The sequence below is a fragment of the Suncus etruscus genome, chromosome 10, assembly GCF_024139225.1.
Source record: "Suncus etruscus isolate mSunEtr1 chromosome 10, mSunEtr1.pri.cur, whole genome shotgun sequence".
In the NCBI taxonomy this organism is placed as follows: domain Eukaryota; kingdom Metazoa; phylum Chordata; class Mammalia; order Eulipotyphla; family Soricidae; genus Suncus; species Suncus etruscus.
The window spans coordinates 102,147,877-102,166,940 of NC_064857.1; the positions used below are offsets into that span (position 1 = coordinate 102,147,877).

A 19,064-nucleotide genomic window follows, 5' to 3' on the forward strand; every position below is an offset into this window, starting at 1 on the left:
TCATATCTAATTATTTATAGGAGGTTCAAAGTAAAACTGTTTACATCTCAAGTTTTGTTGCTATCTTACAAGAAAGCTAGTAGTATTCAGAGATCATTATATAATCAGATAGATTATATAATGCACCAGTTTTTTGTGGATAAAAGCATTAGAACATTATTATAGACATCTATAAAGAGCAGTTGATTGGGCAACTTAAGCAGCAGGAATTTCTTTTGACCAAATCACACCTCAGGTCCTGCCAAGCTTGAATCCCCATGATTTGTCCTCTTGGTAAAATCACAAGTAGCCTCAAGATATAAAGGTTGGTTGATGCTAGTGGGGAAAGATACAATGAAGTTTTAATTTTTTATTGAAGCAAGATCCATTCAAAAACTTAAAACCCAGTTTTGCCTTAAAATTTTTATCTAGGGATAAAGAAGAACCAGAAAAGGGTGGGGATGGAGTGGTGGGGCAGCAGTAGGGCAATTGACTTGCATGCAGCTGACCTAGGATGGACTGAGGTTTGATCCCCTGGCGTCCCATATGGTCCCCCAAGCCAGGAGTGATTTTTGAGTGAATAGCCAGGAGTAACCCCTGAGCATCACCAGGTGTGGCCCAAAAACCAAAGGAAAAAAGAAGAACCAGTAAAGGCAAAAACTTAGCTAAGTTGGTGTATCCCTCTTAATTCATTGCTTTACAGTAATTAATTAAAAGGTTAACAGATGAAGTGATAAGTTCTAAATATTTGCTAAAAACAAGAATTACATCTTCAGCAGCTTTGCTGCTGAATAAGAAATTAGACAATGTATGTTGTTATTCCTTTGTGATTGTGAGGAAAAGTGTCACCAATACTTTTAGAAGACATCTTTGCTTAACATAAAATTACTGAGATCTGATACAACCTTAATTCTGCTCCTGATTCTTTTATATATATTCATAGACAGTTTAATGGAGCTTATTATTTAAATATATGTTTATATAAATAATTATCTCCACAAGCCAGCTAATAACCACCAGCAGCCCATTATTGTTGCTCTTCTCTGATTTATTTCAGTCATGGATTTGGAATGCTGTAGAAAATGGTGATTTACTATTTGTAAAAATTTTTCCTTTGGCTATTATTTCTTCAGGTTAAATGTCTATTGTAAAATACCTATATGGGTATGTCATCATGATATACCATGACAGAAATTTGAAGAAGGGGGATAAAGAAGTTTCAATTAAAATAAAGATGGAAGAAGATATGAGTTGCACTGGAAAGCATTAAGCATTTGTCTCATGGCAGAGAAATTCTCAGGAAGAGAAATAAAGAGAAATAAAGTTATGTGTGCAGGAGCCCCAAAACCTTAAATATCACTTAACAAATCTTATCAAGAATATACAAGTAGATTTAAAATACTTATTTTTACACACCTCCCCCCAAATTTTTAATAAAGTGTTTTTTTACTCCTAGAATTTATTTAGAATGTTTATGGTGAGGCAAAATCATCTCGTTTTACCATAGTGCTAGTCAGGGAGAAATCTTACTACAGATTTACAGGCCCTTAGTTCTATCCCTGACATCTCATGGCCAGACAAACACAATAGGCTTGTCATTACTTGAGAGGCCCCAGACCTCCTTTCCCGAGTACTGCTATGTATGGTCCCAAGTGTCATCTTTTTTTTTAAATCACACACATCATGTGAGATCGGCATTGTGTTGTGTTCAGCAAGCATTACATGAATTCATTGGTCATGTTTCTCAAATACCTAGAATGGCCTCCTGTCTCTCCTGCTACCTGAGGCAGGGCTCTGAACAGCATGAAGATCCATCAGGAGCAAGCAGGTCCAGTTCTTCCTTAACATTAAAAACTATGAAATGGTGCCAGTGCAATGGTACAGTGGTAGAGCATTTGCCTTGCACATGCTGACCCAGGACCGACCGCAGTTCTATCCCCCGGCATCCCATATGGTCCCCCAGACCAGGAGCATAGCCAGGAGTAAATCACTGGGTTTGGCCCTGAAATTGAATTTAAAAAAAGTTATTTAAAAAAACTATGAAATGGGTGCAAATAAAATTTTCACTCCCAGGGCAGTCACAGTGGCAAAGATGCCCCAAACATGTGTTCCAGGAGCACGGTGTGATGTTTACAACATTAGAATGAAAGAGCTTCATCTTGGCCCAGGAGTCTGCCACAGATGACAGAAGTCTCATCAATACTGGAACAATCCCATTCCCCACATCTCTGCTTTTACCTATGGTCACAGATTGATATTTAAATCTTGAAAGGCACTTTAACTACTTCTTATGGAGCAAAAGCATTTCCTCTGCCATGATTCAGCCAAGTGCCTGTCAGGGGATAAGACAGCTAAGCGATGCTCTGCTCTTTCCAGGAACATGATTTCATGGGTTTTTTTATTCTTAGAAAATAAGTTTGATACGTTTAATAAAGTAAAAGATTTTAAATGCTTTGCATTTAAAAACTGGCTTCCCTTCTCTCATAATGTTCTTTCCCTAGCCTGTCATCCACTCCTTCTCTTTTCCAGCAGGTTTCACCAGCCACACAACAGATGCAGCCAACCCAGACAATACAACCCCCCCAGCCTACAGGGGGGCGGCGAAGAAGGGTGGTGGATGAGGATCCTGATGAGAGGCGGAGGAAATTTCTGGAGCGGAACCGGGCAGCTGCCACTCGCTGCAGACAGAAGAGGAAGGTCTGGGTGATGTCACTGGAAAAGAAAGCAGAAGAACTCACCCAGACAAACATGCAACTTCAGGTGCAGGCCTCTGTCTCTCTCTCTCTCTAGCTCTCCTCTCAGGACTCAAAGGTCCAGTGTACAATCACCATATCCTGCCAGACAAGGGTTGTCTGATCTGAACAGTCTTTCTGCATTAGCCCACAGGATAACCGGAGGCTGCCTCTTCACACTTGAATAACTCTGGGGGTATTGTACAGAACCAAACAAAAAAAGAGTCTTTTCCAATTGAAGTTAGTCTCCCTATGAAGCGTTGAGGAAGGAGAACTGTGTCAGGGCAGGGAGCCATGGGAAGTGATCAGAGATTCCAGCACTGGTCCAGCAATGGCCTGCTGGGTTTAACCTCTAGATTCAGTTTCCTTATCTACAAAATGGGCATTATAACCTTAGCAAAGGAGAACTGTGTCAGGGCAGGGAGCCATGGGAAGTGATCAGAGATTCCAGCACTGGTCCAGCAATGGCCTGCTGGGTTTAACCTCTAGATTCAGTTTCCTTATCTACAAAATGGGCATTATAACCTTAGCAAAGTATAGGAAAAAATTAAAGAATTAATGACTACAAAGCAGTTTGCAAGGTAGCTATTAGATACCAGGCAATGAGGGTTTCTCTGGCTTACAGTAGATCGAATAGAGAGATAGATAATGGATATAAATATTTATATAGTTTTGTTTTGCTTAATGAAGTCAGAGAGCTTTACATGATTTTTGGTTCTTGTGGTACTTTCATTTTCTAACAAGACCACTTGAAAGTGTTTGAAGGAATATCAGGCTTCTACTGAATAAAGGAAAAGGCAACTCAACCAGTTGGAGGAGCTAGATAAGTTGTTTCCAGGATCAGAGAGTGTGACTGCAGAATGATAGGGTGAAAGTTTGTCCCAAATTAGAGAATTTGGGCCAGAGCATGGTGTTTACTTTGCACACAACCCAAGTTCTGTCCCATTTGGTCCTTTGAGCATTCCAGAAGTAAACCCGGAGTACTACTGAGTGTAGCTCCAAAACAAAAAACAAATATGGAAAGAAATGTTAGAATTTGCTCCTTCTAGTTCACTGGTCAAGATTATGTTTTCTTACTTACTTTTTTGTGTGTTCTCAGAAAGGAGCAGCCCCGACCCTCCAAACCTGTTCATATTCAATTTCATTTCATGAAAACGGCCTTCGGGGCACCAGGGTACACATTGAAAGTAGACAAGGAGAATTTGAGTTATTCCTGGGCTGAATGTCATAATTTATGGATTCTCACTTTTTCCTCTCACTTATCATTTTAGGTAATAATTGAGAAAGAAACTGAAAAACATATGGTAGCTGTTGGGTACGGGAGGATATTAGTTATTCCCAATAGTTTGTAAACTTCATGAAGTAGGGGCTAAATCTTTATAATCCACAACTTCTCCTCATTCTATTCTCTATTTTAATATGATGTCCAGGATGGTGAGTACCTATCTGCATCAAGTGATATCTATTGGCTGAATAGCTCTTCATCTCTGGGACACTTGACAAAGATGTGATTGATGGGAATCAAACAACATGGGGATGGGCTGCAACTAGACATACAAAATATATGTATTTTGAATACTTATCATCAGTTCTTTATTAGCCAATATTATTTGTAAGAACAAGCTTAAGTTATAGAAAATGCGTTCATTTGTAAATACATTAAATCATTTTTTTTAAAGTTCTGGTATTGATGAACCAAGAGAATATTATCTTATGGCTCTCTGATGATTAAAATAAAAATCCTTGGGATTTGTTGTCAGATCAGAGGTGGACTTTGAAAATTCACAAGTGCCCTCAATCTTGGCAGGGCTGACTTTAAGGTTTGACAGGTCTTCATTTTGTCCTGTTGCTTACACAAATAAATATGTTATGGATGGCAGCTTGGTGCTTCCAAGAGCAGAGAAAATGGCTGAAGAGTAGAAAGTAGAATACTGAAATATTCTACTACCTCCTGACCTAGATATCAGTAGCTCTGACCCCCTACCATCCTCTTGCAACAGCCTAAAAATGTCTTCAGTCTCTGGCCTCCAGTCAAATATCTCCTACTTACAAAAATATATTGGAATAACATCCATAACAATTATGTAGTAAAGCATGGTAATAGAATTCTTGTTCCCTGCCAAACCAGGGTGAAATCCTATTGAAGATACTTAATAGTTGTATATAGTGGGTTTGTTAAACAGTTTCTGCAGAAGAGTCCCCTCTTAAAAGACCAATGTGTTGATGTTTTCAAGCCACAGCTTTGCTGCAAAAATCATAACCTTGGATATTTTCTGTGATGAACATTTGTAGGATGCCCAGGATCAAATATACAGTCAGCCACCTCTACATGACCTTTTCCCACTCACTCATTGGACCTTTATCAAAAGAAAAAGGTGTCTCTCTGGAAGCTAGTCCAGAGCCAAATTTTAAGCAAACAGAAATAGAAGGTGCTAAGCAAACAAACTTCAGCAAGAGCTGGAATGGCCAAGGTCTGGATGGCCAGCTGCCACTTTTGAGTTGTTTTCCAGCACAGAACCTTCAAGTTAACTGCAAGGTTTCAGATTGGAAAAAACAGACCTAAGAAAACAAAATCAAACTTCTAGACTTTATTTCCTTGTTTCACAACAAATCCCTCCTTTGGGGGTAAACACAGCTAGAGGAATTGGTGAGACCTGAGAAATCACACAGTCTGACATTGGGTGATTTCATAAAATGAAACTGAGGTTGTGGAGCAACAGTTTCCCCAAACTTCAAACAACCAGCCCAGATGACACAAGTAAGTCTTTTGTTAACCCAAACCATTACTCTAGCATTTTTTTAAAATTCTAGAAAAGTTCTTAAACTAAAGACATCTACATTCTTTCCTTCAACAGAGTGGCTGATAACTCTAAATCTATCAACCATTGATGTGAATCATTTGTGTTCAATAGATGATATGGAAATCATCTGGTCATCCATGGGAATAATTGCTTTTCTTTTTTTCAATGCAAAGACACATGGCCTAAGTCGCTGGTGAAATTTTAGACACACAGTCCCAGGTTTGGGACTTGGCAAGAGAATAGGCCAGATGGTAACTGTTGCTTGACAAATTGAAAGTTCTTTGTTTTAGAATGAACCAAGCCTGGCCTCAGCTAACACACACACACACACACACACACACACACACACACACACACACACACACACACACGTCTCTATATTGCAGGGCCCATTTTGATCATATATTTTGGCACAGACTACCACTAATATGGAAAAGCATTTTGGATTTATCATATAATAAAATGACATCCACAAAGCCAAAAACTGCAAATGTAGCTATTAGAGACTTCTTGGGAGTGTTTATTTAAAGTATGTTATTATAGCATTAAATGTCACTATAGTGGTACTGCTTCATCCCAAGGTAACTGTGTAGGTTTAAGAACAGATTAATCAAATTGCATCCACCAGCTTACAGTCTTTCTTAAAATACCTATCTATTTTAGAGCAGCAAAACTAAAATGATTTTTTAAAGCATGGATTTTAGGAGGAGAATCAATACTGCTTATTAATAGTTTGCTTTAGCAAAGCACTTTTAATTCAAAGACCAAGAACTATTATTAGAACTTACCCAGTGGGGGGGGGAGTTTAAAAAATGGTGATTTGCCTCAATTCATAAAGCAAGGCAATTCAAAGTAAAAAAAAATATACCCCAAGAAGTCCTGGTTTTTATTTCCTTAGCAGAGCTGCAGGCCATATTTGATTTCTTTCATGCATCTTTAAAACATTTGCTATCTGGTTGTTCTCTTCTAAAATGAATTCAAGGTGATTCTAGTTATGTTACCTTGAAAAGGTCTTAACTTAAAATACAGTCTAGCATTTGTGCCTCTTCTACAGTCGCTCAATATGAACTATCTCTCGGGGATGATCATGCATGTGGAGAGCACACAAGTCCCCCAGCACGCTGCTGACTTGGTACAACCAAAGGCTCATTGTGGACTCTAATAAAGGCTCTTGTAGATGATCAGCAGAGTGGACACAAACATGCTGACACACCAAGTGTTGTGTGAGAATGAAGTAATAGATCTTTATTTTACCATCTGCCTTGATAAGATTTGGTATCCCTGGAGCCACTCAAATTGTCTCCCTTTTTAAATATACAACCCAACATATTAAGGGTATTTGAGAATACTAAAAGTCGTTAATTAAAGAATACAAATCATGATTGAGGCCATTAATTAATCAATTGTTTTTTTCTCAGGTAAAGACCACTCAGAAAAAGTAATAGCACAAAGAGAACCAAAACAAAGAAATCTCTTCTGCTAAGAGAACTTAGAAAACTAACGTAGGCATCTTGTTTTCCATTTAGCTGATGTGGAAGTTGGAGAACTCAAAACCTGCTTTTCAGGGTCCATTTGAGAGTCTTTTGATAGTCAAAGGCTGTCCCAGGAACCGGTTGCTTTTATAGTTATTTGAATGTATAGTCCTTACCAGGATCATCATTGCATAGCACACAGAATTATGACAATGACCAACATTTGTTTTTAACTGTAATATCACTAAGAAACATAATTCTTTACACATCGAGTAGAATTTCCATATTCCCACCTGCATTTAAATGATGATGCTCTGTCCTCGTGATACTCTTCAAATTCCCATATATATATATATATATATATATATATATATATATATATATATATATATATATATATATATATGCTGAAATTCAAAAGCCCCAGGGCCTTACATTTACATTTTTTATATGTTGGTTTATTAAGAATGTGTTTTGTTTTAATTCATAGACAAAAATAGAAATAAGGTCTTTGGGTGGGAGGAGAGGTGGTCTTTGCTAGGAATCAAACCCAGGGTCTCACATATGTGAAATAAGCTCCTGTTGAGTCATAGCTCTGGCTTCGATTTCTTATCTTTGACATGGGTTTTAGTTATATGTTGAAACACCTCATCTGTTTTTAGAGGTGATATATACTGTTGTATAACCTCATATAAAAGTGAAAGATTAATTGTGAAACTGTTTGGAGTATTCCAAATATTAGATGCAGTTAATAATTTCCTTGTAGAGTGGCCAAAAGGCACATGAAAAATGTCCCACATCACTAATCATTAGAGAGTAGCAAATCAAAACAACAAAAAGGTACCATCTCATGCCACAGAGACTGGCACACATCCCAAAGAACAAGAACAATCAGTACTGGTGAGGATATGGAGAGAAAGAAACTCTCATTCACTGCTGGTGGAAATACCATCTAGTCTAGCCTTTATGGAAAACAATATGGATATTCCTCAAAAAACTGGAAATTGGACCCCCATATTATCCAACTATAGCACTCCTAGGGATATACCCTAAGAACACAAAAATACAATACAAAAGTGCCTTCTTCACACCTATATTCATTATAGCACTATTTTCAATATCTGGAAACAATCAAAATGCCCTTCAACAGATGAATGGGTAGAGAAACTGTGGTACATATACACATGAAATATTATGCAGCTGTCAGGAGAGATGAAGTCATGACATTTTCCTATACATGGATGGTCATGGAAACTGTTATACTGAGTGAAATAAGTCAGAGGGAGAGAGATAGACACAGAATAGTCTCACTCATCTATGGGTTGTAAGAAAAATAAAAGACATTCTTGTAATAATGCCCAGAGACCATAGAGATAAGGGCTGGAAGGACTGGCTTATGATATGAAGCTCACCACAAAGAGTGATGAGTGCAGTTAGAGAAATAACTACACTGACAACTATGGTGACAATGCCAATGAGTGAGAGAAGTAGAATCCATGTCTCGAATACAGGCAGGGGGAGGCGAGGAAGATGGGGACATTGGTAAAGGGGGATATTCTTTTTATGACTGAATCCAAACTACAATCATGTTTGTAATCATGGTGCTTAAATAAAGATTAAAAATATAATTTGCTTGTATAAATCCCCAAGAATTCTGACCACAAAGTTTTCTTGAGGATGGAGCTATGTGCTCATATGCCTCAGAGATTAAATTTTGCCTAGCGAAGATCAAACTGTGCAGAGCATGGTGAGGATGAAATAGAGATGAATTAACCAGTCCAAGATGGCTGTAAATCCTGTTTGAATTAAAATATTTTCCTTCTTTTTTGTTTTTTTGTCACAATAGAAAAGTCGGACTAGATTCACTAAAATGGCTTCTCACTCCATTCTCAAAACACTGTTCACTACACTATATGCCTCAGTTTCTCATTAGGTTGCAGGAAACCAGTACTTAAGATTTAGTATATGGGAGTCCAGAACTATGATTCCATCAAAGTTTGAGGGGTTTTAGAGTATAAATACAATGATTTCATTCTGAGGCCCCCAAAATCACACATTTTAGTTTTATTTATTTCTTTTATTGGGGTTGCCTTTTATATCATGGTCCAAAAATAGCTCTCAATGAAACTTTCTATTTCAAGCATGAATGGAGGTTGAGGAAAGCAAGGGATGCTGTCCTGTTTCTGAGGAGTATAAAATCAGAGTAAAGAATGAGTGTTTAAGTCTAAAATAAATTGTCATATAATTAAACTTGTTCCACTGGTCCAAGAATGAACAAGATTCCCTTTCAACAGAAGTTCTTATAAAACAAAACAAAACAAAAAACTTTCTTTGAATATAGGAGGTATGATTCTCCATTCTAAAATGTCACAGATTTAACCTTCTGAGTCAGCTCTCACTACTGGTGACACACTTTGATGTGTCTTCATAAAAACAAATTGTAGCATCAATATCAAAGTAGTGAGCAGTTCATTAATGCTAATTTCTCAGAGTCCTTTTTTATATTGTAGCATTTAAAGAAAAATGAGAAAAGATTTTGCAGATGAATTTTTTTATTATTTGCCATAGGATTGTTTAAAATAAATTCCCAAGTGACTTGGAAATGACAGCTATTATTTAAGATAGGCTTCAAAAAATAAGTTTTGGGTGTCACACCTGGCAGCGCTCAAGAACTACTCCTTGCTCTGTGCTCAGAAATCACTCTTGGCAGGCTCAGGGGACCATATAGGATGGTGGGAACAGAACTGGGATCTGTCCAGGGTTGGCCGTGTGCAAGGCAAATGCCCTACTGCTGTGCTAATACTCTGACCCCTTAAAAATACTTTACAGACTCAAATTTCTAGTACTCCAAACTCACTTTTCCACGTGACAAACATGCCTGAAGACCAATCTCTGATTAAATAAAAGCCACATTAAAGCACACAACTTAATGACACCCATTTTAAAACACATTTTTCTGTATACCTGCTCTTAAAACAATCGGTTACATGTGGAACATAACCTGCAGCTGCATAACAAGTGTCTAGCGGTCACAAATATGCCTGGCCAGAGAAAAGGTGTTATTTGGGGCCAGTGAGGTGGCACTAGAGGTAAGGTGTCTGCCTTGCAAGCGCTAGCCAAGGAAGGACCACGGTTCAATCCCCCTGCGTCCCATATGGTACCCCCAAGCCAGGGGCAATTTCTGAGCACTTAGCCAGGAGTAACCCCTGAGCATGAAACGGGTGTGGCCCAAAAAAACAAAAAACAAAAAAAAACAAAAAAAAAGAAAAGAGAAAAGAGAAAAGAAAAGGTATTATTTATCACAACTATAAAATAGATTAAGATAGTCCTGGGGGCCGGCAAGGTGGCGCTAGAGGTAAGGTGTCTGTCTTGCAAGCACTAGCCAAGGAAAGATCGCGACCGTGGTTTGATCCCCTGAGCATCAAATGGGTGTGGCCCGAAAACAAACAAACAAACAAACAAAGATTGTTCTTTATTTATAGTTCAATCTACCAGGTGAAGGCACGTGGGAGCCATCCATTTTACATTTATATTGGTCTATATAATGTGCTGGGTGCATCATTCAGTGATGCCACACATATATTTTCAATGAACAAATGAGCCTGTTTATGGGAATTACTATGAAGAGTGGAGATTTGAGTCTCTTGTCTTAGTAAATAGAAAAACACAGACATACACAATCCTTGACACTGATATTGGGTGGGGGTGGCTATAAACCAAAATTCACTGAACTAGCCCATTTGAAAGTCTGGCCTGAAACTGCATTGCCCCCTTAAACTTCTGGGGTAGACATATTCTTCCATAACAATACCAACCATTGCTCAGAGGTCTCTGCTTCCTGCTACGTGGGCAACAGGTAGGACAATGTACTCTATTGAACTATGGTTCACCTGAAACTTGTTCGGGGAAATCTGGTGGAAAACTTCAGTTTATTCTGTAGGCATTTCAGTTTCTAGCTTCCAATACTGCCACACAGTTCTGCCCAAAGTATAGGACCCCTTCACCTCTTCCCAATGAATGTCAACTGGAGCTCAGAAAGTGGAAAGATGATTACTATGATGGCTAACTCTGTTGATCACTTCATGTTCTGTGGGTGTGTGTCAATTTTCTCCTCAAAAGAGCCTGAAGAATTGTGTGCTCTTTTAGCTGCCAGGAGTCACATAGTAAGTGTAGAGTTGGGATTCCTACACTAGTAGCCTGGCCCCTGAGCCTTTCATAGACAGGGTTAGAGCTGGCCTTTTACCCTTGAATTGAAAGCACCTTGAAAATGTTAGGGCCAAGTTAAAACCAATTGTAACTTCCCAGTGATTCATGACAGAAGAAATACTTGTACTTTTCACGGGTGCAAGTGTCTGATGGGGCCTGGAGTTGATCCACTCAATATGGATTTGAAATGTTTCTTTCCAGAATGAAGTATCTATGTTGAAAAACGAGGTGGCACAGCTGAAACAGTTGTTGTTGACACATAAAGACTGTCCGATAACAGCCATGCAGAAAGAATCACAAGGCTATTTAAGTAAGTCATTGACTTATTTGTTTTACCATCCATTTGTTGTCACTAATTTTGCATGGGATTTTATTAAAGAGAAAAGGTAAAGTGAAAGTTGCACATTCAAGCCAATGTCAAACTAGAATTTTTGAATGGCTGCTAAAGGAATCTTCTACCTTCTACCAAAGGAATCTTCTTTCCTTTTTTGATCTCTCTTCAACATCATGCCAACCACTTCCTGATAATTTCTGGCTAGATTTTACCTGTCATTCTACATTGCAAATCCTACCAAATTCAAGTTCTGCAGCCAGTAAGAAAGTGAGTTGCTGGATTTCAATTGTTCCTAGGTTAAGAGTCTTCCAGAGAAATTCATGGGCTGGGATATTTGCACTGGGCAGACCCCATCCAGTGTCTCAGGATTGTTGCATGTTATCCATAGGACTGGAAGGCTAGTAATTTTGTCTGTTGAACCAATATGTAAAGTAGATTCCTTATCTACTTAGATTCCTTATCTACTAGAACCCATTTTTTAGACCTTTAATGTTCATAGGTGACAGGCTAGTTGAGTAGGGGATGGTGGGGGAAGAAGAGATTTATGGCTGAAGGTCAATTTATTTTCAAATAATTTTTTAGATTGAGCAACACAGATTCTCCCACCACATGTGAGTATTTTCCACATTTGATATATGGATGGCTATTTGGAACTTCAAGATGGGGATGGTCACATGTCCAGACTCAAACACATCAAATTCATTTTGCTGAGATAGAAAGCATGGCTTTGCTTGTAGCTATAAAGGGGGAAGGCATAGCTTGTGACAAGTTTTTTTTGAAAATATTTTGAAATTAACTTCCAGAAGCAAATGTGTGAGACCCTTTTATCTCTCATAAATGTATAGTAATGTTCTTGAGTAGCTTCCAAATGCACCCTTGAAAGCTATATTGGTGTGTGTGTATGTGTGTTTTTTCCTAGGTCCAGAGAGTAGTCCTCCTGCCAGCCCTGTCCCTGCTTGCTCTCAGCAGCAAGTTATCCAGCATAACACCATCACTACTTCCTCTGCAGTCAGCGAGGTGGTAGGAAGTTCCACACTAAGCCAGCTCTCCACCCACAGAACAGACCTGAATTCGATTCTTTAAACCCAGGGCTCAGACCTTGCCTCCAAGAAGAGCTGCGTCCTTTCTTTTAAGGGCATTTTTAGAATTAACTCAGACCTGGAAGACATCTCCAACCCTTCAAAGACTGGCTTTCAACTTTATAGTCATGATGGAAATGCCTTTTATACTTAGTTCTCTAAGCAAAAAAGGGAAAAAATGGGGGGAGTTATGCAATTGATATCTATCAGCTTGGGAAATGCTTTGGTGCTTTTCTCTAATTTTCTGGTACCAGTGACTTGTTTATAAATGGAACTCTTTCTGTATATAGCCCTGGTTTTATTCTTATCAGTTCAACCCTTTGCCTGTAACACTGAATCTTGTTTTCAAACAACAAACAATAATAAAACAAAACACAGCTTTTTGCCAAAATGAGGCATAATGAGATGTAAGTAAATAGATTCAAGGTATTGAGAAGTCTGGGACATCGTAACACAGGTCAAGATGTGCTGTGATGCTATCAAAGTCACAGAAAAATACAGTCTTTTTCACACTTGTTTTTTCTTTTTCTATAAAAGACCACATGGTTTAGTGATGTCCAAACAAGACTATCAAGCATTAAGCATCTCGACATCCTGAGTCTACTTTCTCAACTACCTACTTTTCTTTTCCATTCCACTTTTTCTTGGACTTCCTGTTTACTCTTCACTTTTATGTTCTTCTCTTTTATTACCCTTCCTTAGCATTGCATATCAAGAAGAAAATCATGTTTAAGTTAAAAAAGATTTTTTTTTTTAAAAGCAAAGCCTCAAAAATGTGGACCTAACCTTTTATTCCCTTACTCATGTTCTACAGCTGGAATTCATTCAACTCTTGCAAAATAGTAACCAGGAGATGTTTAATGTGACTGATTTAATGTTTTTAATAATCAGAGCAAATAAAAGGTGGTTTAGTCATCAGTGAAGTTCTGGTGAATGCCAGCTGAAGGGACACTAGGGAGAGAGCTTTGCAAGCCTTGATTGTGAAAGTCCAAATTATGATGCAGGGCTCTCCGTTCACACCCTTGAATTACAACTGGTTTTTATATGACCTGCCTAAAATGTTGAAAATCCATGTACTATGTAATAATTCAGAAGGGCTTTTATTCGCTACACAGATTATATTGTTCTATCAGCAGCTGCTAATAGCCTAAGGGTTTTTTTCTCTCTTAAGCCTATGGAACCTGCTTTGCTATTCTGGTAGATAATAGCAATCTAACTACTTGGAGTAACCAGGAAAGAAAGAAAACCCCAATAGTTAGAGCACTCTGGCTGCTGAAGGAATCCCTTGGATATGATTAATCCCCTCTTTTCAATAATTCTGATTTATATTTGCAACAACCTATGTGGTCTTGCCAATTATAAAACGTGATAGTCCCAAATCACAGTTGTGCCTCCATGAAACAAGCCATTCTACTATGCTAATGTTTTCATGTCACATCTCACCAAGAATAGACTCATGTTTCTCTTGAACTGCCTAGACAGGTGCTGGTGTTTCATCTTCACTTAAGTGTTTGAGCTAACCTGAGCAAGTGTGTACGCCGTGTGTGTGCTTGTGTGTTTGTGTGTATGTGTGTGTGTGTGTGTGTGCGTTCATGGAATTTAAAGAATAGTATTTTATAGAGGTGTAGTAGCTTTTATAAGAATTCAGGCAAGGGAAGGATGTGGTTGGCTTTTGTTGTTGTTGTTTTTCTCCCACCATAAGAGAGTAATAATCTATTTTGGAGACAAAGGAAAATATGAGGGTTTTGCAGAATGGTTTTTATAACTAGTTTCAATTTTATCTGATAACTTACTTTCTATTTCTAAACCAATATTTACCAACAATTTAATCCATGTAGACAGTGCTTTCAGAAAAAAGTTTTTGAGTGTCCAGTGAAACTCGTGACTGATATATGGTCTAAAAATCAAAATAGTCGAAAAAGAAAATGAGAAATATTTAAAAGGATCTTTAACTATACTTTAGACAAGCATTGTTTTTAAGTATTTTAAATACTTTAAATAGGTTTTTATAAACTTCAACAGAAACCCCTGAAGTAATTTAACTTATCTGCCTAAGAAATATTTAAGACTCAGCTAAATCATTTCATTTTGAAATCAAAAATTTATTTTTCCAAACTTCTTAGAACCAACATTATGTCTAAAGAGCTCATTGAAATGTTTGATTGGTTAGATATTTTCAAATATTTTGCTCTGTTTCAAATTAATTAAAAACTTTTCTTCCTTTCCCACATGCATAGCACTTAAAGAAATGGATTTTTTTAAAGTCCACTGATAGTATCAGAATGTCCAGGGAGTGAGCTTTCTCACTAAAATTATGGTTTACTTTTTTTCCCACTTCTTGACTGAAATATTTCATTGTTAAACAAGGGCTTCTGCAGTTAAGAACTTGCCTGAGTTTTCTTAATTCAGCAACTTGACAGTTTGACTGATGTGTATTATATATAGCTCAATTATGTCTGTTTTTTATGCTAAGTAGGCAAACCAACCGCACACACGTTAGCGGACGGGCCTCAACGTATAATTAGAATAAATTGTCTTCTTATACTCAGGGCCTTTAGGTGTGTTCATTAGCAGTGTGGAAATACAACAAGTGAAAGATGCCAGCTAGTTGTCAGGGCTTCTGAAAACCCCAACACAATGCTTACTCGTCAAATCTGGCACTCATTTGGTCTATGTTAAAGAATTTACTTAAGGACCCAATTTTACATGAATAATCCATCAGCCTGGAAATCCCTCCTTCATGTCCTTCTGATTTTTTTGAGCAGGGCTTGGCAAGTGTTCTTCCCATCCTATTTCCTCTGCCCCTCAATGACTGGGCTGTCCAGGCCTATTTTCTGGAACCCCTTGTAATATTTAGAGCTTCCATCCCGGGAGAAAGATCCTATAGCATGGTCTCTCCTCATGGCCTGTGGTGTTTTCATCAGCAGGATCAGCCTCTGAAGTCACTGCCAGCCAGCCTGGAAACTTCCACAGCACTTCCCCTGCCTTATATGCTGGGAGTCAACTTAGATAAATACCACTGATAGCATTTCTTTCTACAAGTGAATCCTTGCCTGAAGAGGCGTTCACATCTGAGTTGCTTCTCCTGAAGCTATTTCTCAGCTTTTGGCTGCCAGGACAGGTACAGTTATGGGCATGTGCCCTTTTAAACCTAGTGTTCAGTTCAATGTTCTTTCTTCACACCCTCACTTGTCCCTCTCCTACCTCCAGGCTGTGCAAGCCAGTGACTGTCTCCATGTGGCCTGTGGACTCACCGCCCTTTTTTGGCTCTCTGGGTCCTTGATGTGCACTAATTAGACCTATTTACTCTGAGCAAAAAAATGCTCTTTGGAGCCTATTCGTTCCAGGGAATCAAACACAGCACATATCCTGAATGTCACTGGGGAATGTTCAGGTGATTGTTGCCTGTTAAGTGGGTTTGATGTGTGAGTTGGTTGAACTTAGCATTAAAATCCGAAACCAGCTGAGGGGGTAAAAATCAGCCTTTGACTGGGTGGCAATGTTTCAACATCAGTGACTGCTCCAAAACTAGCCTTCCAGTTAGAACAGAATGTTTCTTTCTGGCTAATAAAAAACATCTAAAAAAATATATATGTATGTATGTGTGTATACAGTGGAATTCAAGGACCAAAGCAAATTTGAACAGGAATCTATTAATTTAGAATTTTATAAGATATTTATTAATAAATGTTATTTTTAAACATTCCATTTGAACAGTATTTTTCTGTAAGATCTACTTGTTCTTAAAGTATTAGCTCATAATAGACAATTCTCGTTGTGTGTATCTTCATTTTCCAGGGTTTCAAATGGCTGTTCTTCATCCTCTTAGATATCTGTGCATAGAAATGTCAAAGATATTTGTTGCTCTATGAATTGTTTTATAACCTATGTTCTAAACAGTTTTTTAAAAGTCATTGCTTTTTCCACTTTTAAAGTAAGGTCTTATCTTTTAGGAAGCAGAGTTCAGCTTAAGGGAACCAATAACCATAACTGGAACAACTTTCTTGTAAAAGTGTAAAAACAGCTTCATCTCTGCTTCGCTACACCCCAGCCAAATATCCTAGAAAGCTTTGCACTAATCAGCCTCCTTAGTGCTTTCTTTGTCCTTCCCTAAACAATATGCAGTAACTTTAAGCCATTCAAGCTCCTTTATGCAGCATATCTGCGATGGGAAAGGAAGCAACCCATTTAAATTTGAATAAAACCAATCAAACAGTGCCTATACCACAAGTAGCAATTTAGAATCTCTTTGCTTCAAAAGTAATTTATATTTTAAAATTGCACTTTAGCTTTGTTGATCCCTTCCCATGTTCTCTTGTTCTCTTAGGGACCTTCCTTCTCCCAATCCTCAAGTTTGCCTTTGCCCTCTCCTTTCAGGCTGAGCTGCATCATTAAAAATACTTTACAGAACCTTTGCACCAGGTAGATTTGTGTGCACCCAAGAGTAGCCTAGCAAAGCTCTGTTTCTCACATCAGCCTAGATTAAGCCTACTACAAGTATGCCAAGAGAAGAGCCAGTTTATACTTGACCCCCTTATTCACAGCATGTTTTGTTAAGTAGTATATTATGCAACAGATGTGAGGCAGCAGCTAAGCTACTTGTAAGAATTTTCTATCTCATCCTCCAAACCAAAGTGTCCTGATGGAGCCAGGAGACTTCCTTAGTGCAATGCGGTGCACACGGGACTACTATGGCCGTCTTGTCTGGGGCAGCTGAAATTCCAGTCGGCCAGGGCTGTTTCACTGGGAGGTCTGAAAGATACAAGTTGCCTTGTAATAGAAGTAGAGACAGCATCTCTCTTTCCAGTCAGAATCCAAGAAAAGGCAAGAAGACACAGAAGCAATAAACTTAAAATTAAACCCATACCAAAATAAAGAAAGAAAAAAAACCTCTTACTGATCATCTTGTGAAAATTTACAAAATATATGTTCCTTCAAATTATTTTACTATTTCTTGTGAAGTGTTTTCAGTGATGTAATGTTTGTAGCCAAAATACTTAAAGAGTGTTTATATATTTTTTTCTTATAAATTGTCTATTTTTAAAAAAAATAGTATTTAACCACAAATTAAAAAGAGGGGTATGACCAAATTGCCAGCATTTACTAAATAATTAATATACCTAAGTGGCACTCTGATACCTTTCCAAGTTTATCATCAGAAAGGAATCAATATTATCAGCTGTTATATTTACAACAGCTGACAATATCAGTTCATTCGAAGCCAGGATTTAGAAAGCGCTTCTTAAGCCATTTAAGATGTTCTTACATTGAGTTTCATTCTATAGGACTTTATAGAAATTTTAAAAACAGTCTCATTTTAGTCTCATGACTAAGAATGTGGAACCTGAATAAATTAGCTTTAAATGCATCATTAAAATCTTTGCACAATAAGCTCCTTAGATCCTAGTTTGCGCTTTACAATACCAATGCTAAAGACACTACTGGAGATTAGGAAAGGTATCAACAGTGCTCTCTGTACTGGAAGGATGTTGAGAAAAGAGCCCTTCTCAACTCTGGCAGTCAGTAGAAAAGAAAATCTACTCACCCCCTTCCATTTTCAGTTCTGCTCAATCACATTTGCCTCTTAGACAGAGGACTTTTGCCTTTGATGATTGATATAGAGAAAAGATAAGCTTGAAATATTCTCCTTGGAGTAGGCAATGGAGTTTGGGATCTTCTAAAAATAACCTCCAAAATGGTTCTGTGCAAACAAGTATTCTTGGGCAATTGGAAGAGACATTGCCCATAAATAAAATTAAATAAAACATGCTTAGCATTTTGCAAAATAAGTGTTAACTAAGGAAGTCCCAATATAGGTGCTGTCACTTTAAGTTCTGGACTTGGGGGAGGGTGGGGATTGTTTGTAATTGTAAACAGGAATGCATTTGTGTTTGTTTGTCTATTTGTAAAGCAACCACCTTCCTTATTGGAAGGAGAAGAAATGGGGTACATACATGTAAATACTTGCTGCAGCATTTAATGTTTAATTTTATGTTAAGCTTTTTGTTGCATCGTGAACACATTTATTGTTACCAGTGGACAATGAGTTCATTAAGACTGTTCAACTAGATCAGATTTTTACATCTCTTTCTAGCAAGAAGAGACAAGGTTTTGTGCATTTGTACAAATGTTAATAATATCACTGCAATTCCAATAATAAAGCACTCAAAGTCAAATAATATATGGAAGTTTTGTTTGATGGGATATGGGGTTGAGAAGAATGAGAGCTATTGTGTACATGGTCTCAGTTGTGCCTGGTAAATAAACTAAGGCTTACTCATTCCTGGTCAACATTGTTGAGGGAAAAAAGGCATTGAGATTTTTATCTCTCTTAGACCATCACTACATTTTGATTTTTTCATTTATGTTTTGTATGTGTGAGGTAGAGTTAAAAAGTTATTTGTGGGGCCCGGAGAGATAGCACAGCGGTGTTTGCCTTGCAAGCAGCCAATCCAGGACCA

General features: G+C 37.9%; 1 protein-coding gene and 1 long non-coding RNA gene across 2 annotated transcripts in view; both read left to right on the forward strand.

Moving 5' to 3' along the window:
* CREB5 (cAMP responsive element binding protein 5) overlaps nucleotides 1-12,994 on the forward strand; it is a 426,942-nt gene extending 413,948 nt beyond the window's left edge. Inside the window, exons 8-10 of the mRNA XM_049781993.1 lie at nucleotides 2,512-2,739; nucleotides 11,392-11,500; nucleotides 12,444-12,994. Coding sequence (XP_049637950.1) covers nucleotides 2,512-2,739; nucleotides 11,392-11,500; nucleotides 12,444-12,607 — 501 coding nt within the window. The 3' untranslated portion in view covers nucleotides 12,608-12,994. The remainder of the gene's footprint in view (nucleotides 1-2,511; nucleotides 2,740-11,391; nucleotides 11,501-12,443) is intronic.
* Nucleotides 1-18,782, forward strand: part of LOC126020538 (uncharacterized) — a 725,825-nt gene extending 707,043 nt beyond the window's left edge. The window contains exon 2 of the long non-coding RNA XR_007499606.1: nucleotides 18,603-18,782. This is a non-coding gene — a long non-coding RNA (uncharacterized LOC126020538). The remainder of the gene's footprint in view (nucleotides 1-18,602) is intronic.
* The last annotated feature ends 282 nt before the right edge of the window (nucleotides 18,783-19,064 follow it).